This window comes from Leuresthes tenuis, unplaced genomic scaffold (genome assembly GCF_036924035.1).
Source record: "Leuresthes tenuis unplaced genomic scaffold, fLeuTen1.0.hap1 SCAF_12, whole genome shotgun sequence".
NCBI lineage: Eukaryota > Metazoa > Chordata > Actinopteri > Atheriniformes > Atherinopsidae > Leuresthes > Leuresthes tenuis.
Genome location: NW_027325366.1, coordinates 4,369,871 through 4,374,826, shown reverse-complemented (window position 1 = coordinate 4,374,826; position 4,956 = coordinate 4,369,871). Strand labels below are relative to the sequence as shown.

The 4,956-nt window shown below is 43.3% G+C and overlaps 1 protein-coding gene across 1 annotated transcript; it reads right to left on the bottom strand.

Annotated features, from left to right (window-relative positions):
• Positions 1-1,110: 1,110 nt before the first annotated feature.
• On the bottom strand, positions 1,111-2,082 carry LOC140319859 (olfactory receptor 1D2-like). Its single transcript, XM_072397641.1, has one exon. It carries the CDS (start codon positions 2,080-2,082, stop codon positions 1,111-1,113), a length of 972 nt encoding a protein of 323 aa, XP_072253742.1.
• Positions 2,083-4,956: the final 2,874 nt, after the last annotated feature.

The window sequence follows — 4,956 nt, the reverse complement described above, 5'->3', positions numbered from 1 at the left end:
CATCTATCAAAACAAGGATGTGCTTTGGGACATGTATGTAGAAGTCAGAGAACAGTTCTAGAACTAAACTAAATATCAGTGAAATCAGGATCCTCAACAAATCTTTTAAACGTTCATCCATAGATTGAGCCATCACATTCAAAATTATCTCTTAATGGCAAAATGTGTCAGACATGCATGTATATACCCTAAATATCTATGACTAGATGTTTGTAATAGCTGCTTCGTTGGCAAATAACTAATGTTGAGAGTCTTTAAAAGAAAGTGATCCAATGACTGAAAAAAACAGAAGGACATGTGAGCAATAGGTTGAGGTTTTATTTTCTATAAAGGCTTCATATGGTCAAGAAACTGTGGCAAATCGAAAATATTCATGGAAAGTAATTATTCAGGAACTTTTGTAGAAATTAATGTATGTAAACAGCCTGGTAAACAGCATATCATGAACAATATTTCATTCTTTTTTATTTCCCCTTATATTTCTACATTTTCTTATTTCCACATTTATTCTTTAATCAATTCACCCTCCTATTTTCGCCATTCATTTTTGTTCATTTATCTTTCCTTTTGTTATTGATTTACAAAGGTGTTCTTTTTTGTGGCACTCCTATCATTCCGTAGGCGAATTAATGAGTTTACATTGACAATTGAGATAAAAGCTGTGAAATATCTTATTTTTCAGCTAAGGCCTTTCCTTGGATACTCTTGTTAAAAGAAGTTGAAATGCCTTGTTTGATGTATATTCTTCGACTTCTACATTCTTGTTTTTTTTTCTGTTTTGTCAAGTTTACAGAAAATTGAGTTCTCCGACATCTGTCGTGATCTAGAAAAGATCAGTTTTCTGTTTCATATTCATGTTAACTTTATTCCTAAATGCAGTATTGTATCAGATAAGTTACCATCGAAAATACATAAAGAGGAAACATATTCAGTGGAAGCAATCAGATTTACCAGAACCAACTGAATTCTATACACAAATGAATGGTGCAACTTCCTGGATTAAAAGTGCAAACAGGTGGAAGTTGTATTTGCTTTTTCCCTGGAAAAAGTGCCAAGTAAATTTAATGAAACGCTAACTTTCTATTAGTCACTGTATCTCATGGAAAGGTCTTAGATTTCACTGTGCATTACAGCAAGACCACAGGAGTTTTGTTTAACCTTTAAAGAAGCAAAACTAAAAATTTTCATTCGGATTTTAGTCAACTTGAAACCATAAATGAGAGGATTCATAATGGGAGGTATGAGAAGAAATTCTATTGCAACAAAGTTTTGAAGATTTTGAGGGAAATTTTTGGAACCAAATCGCATTGTCATAACGTCAAAAAGTATAGTCACAAGAAATGTAAGTAAGGATATTAAATGTGGCACACATGTTTGCATGAACTTTGCCCTGTTTTCTATAGAATTAGCACATGTTTTAATGAGATACATGTAGGACCAAACAATGAAAAAACCATGAAATACATAGATGATTATAGTTATATATGCAACTATGTTGTTAACTGTAGTTTCAGCTGGAAAACAAGCCAATTTCACAACACTCCAATTCACACAGAAGAGTCTGGAAATAAACTGGCTGCATAAATTCAGCCTTGATGTCAGAAAAATATTTGTTGCCATAATGCAGAAAGGTGTTAACCAAGAAAAACACACCAACTGCACAACTTTTTGCTTGGACATAACAGAGTGGTACTCCAGTGGGCAACAAATAGCCAGATATCTATCATATGCCATGACTGCAAGAATTGACAGATCGCTGCATGCAAAAGAGTACATCACCTGAGCCTGAGCAAGACATCCAAAATAAGAGATGGCATGAACAGGAGAGAGTAGATCCCACAGAAATTTGGGGTAGAAACCTGTTGTCCCATAAAGTCCATTCATGCAAAAAGCACACAACAGAACATACATTGGTTCGTGAAGGTTGTTATCCAAGATAATGATCACAATGAGAGAAACATTTACCAGGATGATAATGCAATAACACAGCAAGCTGAGAAAAAAGAGAATTGCTCTGTAGTGTCTTGTTTCATTTAAACCTGCAAGAAAAAACACTGAAATCACAGAGACATTATTCATCATTGTTAGGAAATGTGTTTTGTTTGAAGTGGACTCTGCTGTTGCCCACAGCGTATATACTCCTCTCTTGTCGGAAGAATCTGATTTAGAAAGCAATATCTCCAGAGCTGAGATTTCAAACCAGCCAATCAATGTTTTTTCCATTAATTCAACACAATGATTGGCTGGAAGCTCACTGCTGCGTAACTCAGTCTCTGGAAGCGGAGGTGTTTCTTTTTTTAGCATTTTGCTTTGTACTGTGCATTAAATCTGAAAGACAACAAGCCTTAGCCACAGTTAATTCATAGTATTGTTATTTATTCATAGTCTTGTTTAATCACAGTCTCGTTCATAGTCATAGTCTCGTTTGTCTTGTGATTTTTGCCATAGTTTAGTTTTTTGATATCCGGCTTAGCCGCGCCTTTTGTCCTTGCCTTTTGTGCCTTTTTGTTAATAACTCTCGTTATTTTGGAAGTCTGCATCTGGGTCCTCCCTTCCTGCACCAACGTACTCTGACAGAAAGATTTTGCCAGAATGGAACCAGCGGACTACCAGGCTCCGCCTTGACCAAGCAGTTGGTCAAGGCAGTTGGTCAAGGCAGTTGGTCAAGCCAGAGGTCCGACGAGAGGGACTGGTGGAGGACCTCTGGTGACGTCCTGGACATGTGCTGGGCTGGTTCTGGCAAGCCATGATCCAGCCTGTTCCAGCCATGATCCAGCCTGCTCCAGCCATGATTCAGTCTGCTTCAGCCATGATCCAGCCTGTTCCAGCCATGATCCAGACTGCTCCAGCCATGATCCAGCCTGTTCCAGCCATGATCCAGACTGCTTCAGCCACGATCCAGCCTGCTTCAGCCATGATCCAGCCTGCTTCAGCCATGATCCAGCCTGTTCCAGCCATGATCCAGCCTGATTCAGCCATGATCCAGCCTGTTCCAGCCATGATCCAGCCTGTTCCAGCCATGATCCAGCCTGCTTCAGCCATGATCCAGCCTGCTTCAGCCATGATCCAGCCTGTTCCAGCCATGATCCAGCCTGTTCCAGCCATGATCCAGCCTGCTCCAGCCATGATCCAGCCTGCTTCAGCCATGATCCAGCCTGCTTCAGACATGATCCAGCCTGTTCCAGCCATGATCCAGCCTGCTTCAGCCATGATCCAGCCTGTTTCAGCCATGATCCAGCCTGTTCCAGCCATGATCCAGCCTGCTTCAGCCATGATCCAGCCTGTTCCAGCCATGATCCAGCCTGCTTCAGCCATGATCCAGCCTGCTTCAGCCATGATCCAGCCTGTTCCAGCCATGATCCAGCCTGTTCCAGCCATGATCCAGCCTGTTCCAGCCATGATCCAGCCTGCTTCAGCCATGATCCAGCCTGCTTCAGCCATGATCCAGCCTGTTCCAGCCATGATCCAGCCTGCTTCAGCCATGATCCAGCCTGTTCCAGCCATGATCCAGACTGCTCCAGCCATGATCCAGCCTGCTTCAGCCATGATCCAGCCTGCTCCAGCCATGATCCAGCCTGCTCCAGCCATGATCTAGCCTGCTCCAGCCACGATCCAGCCTGCTCTGGCATTCATAGCCCCTCCCTCCCACCCTGAATTGGGAATGTCTGTGAGCCATTCCTTGAGGGGGCTGCTGTGGGCTTCGCTGAGGGTGGGTCGGGTGGGTCGGGTGGGTTCATCTCTCTCCCCGCCTTCGCCACTAGGAACCTGGGCGGGCTCGCTTCTGTCTTCACCTTCACCAGCGGGAAGCCCAGGCGGGCTCACTTCTGTCCTCGCCGTCGCCAGTGGGAGCCCGGGCGGATTCACCATTGCCTTCGCCGGTGGGAGCCCGGCCGGACTCACGTCTGTCCTCACCTTCGCCACTGGGAATGCGGGCGGGTTCGCTGCTGTCCTCACCTTCACCAGTGGAAGCCCAGGCAGGCACACTTCTGTCCTTGCCCTCGCCAGTGGGAACCTGGGCGGGCTCATGTCTGTCCTCGCCTTCGCCAAAGGGAGTCCGGGCGGACTCACTTCTGTGGAAAATCTATTGGACCAGTTTCGGACACTGGACGAGTCATGACAGCTGATCTGACACCTGCTTCTTCAAAAGGCGCTGAGGAGGACTCATTCACCGGGGGCAGATGTGGACTGAGTGTGCAGCTTGCCCCTTTTGTGCTGGCAAAGATTTGTGACTCTTGTCACACAAGCTGTCTTGCAGAAGCTAAGCCCTGGACAGCCCGTGAGACTAAGTTAGACAAGTCCCTCAAATATTAAGAAAGATTTAATTTGTTTTGATTCTTTGTTGGTTTGAGTTGCACTTCCTGTCTTAATTTTCTGAATGACCTTGGATTTTTGTTTCCTTAGTTTTATAATAAACCCTTTTAACTCCAAATCCACCATCTTGACACATTTGGATGTTACCTTCCCTGGCCCCTGGCTGAGTTGGGTCATAACAGTAAGGCTGATGGTATAAAACATTTTGGTTATGGTGTGGTGTTAGAACCACTGTAGAAGGATCTTGCCATCCTAGAAGAGGTAGGACTTTACATTCCTGCATTAGGCATACAAATCAGAGGTACTGTCTATTGCATTGTTTCAGATAACCTTAGTGCCCAGTGTATTGCAGGTTCTGTATTGGGGAGAGATCTCGGTTCCAAAGTAAGTAAAGTTAGAACAGAACCTTTTCATCCTAGGACATCGGATGAGCACAGGCTGCATATACAGACAATCCAATCCAATTTATATAAAGCACATTTAAAACAACAATAGTTGACCAAAGTGCTGTACACTAAAAACAATTAAGAAATAAATCAAATGAATAAAAGATGTCTTCCGTGTCTTTTATTCATTTGATTTATTTCTTAATTGTTTTTATAAAATGCATGGAGCAAACACAACCTCACTCTTTGAAAATACAAG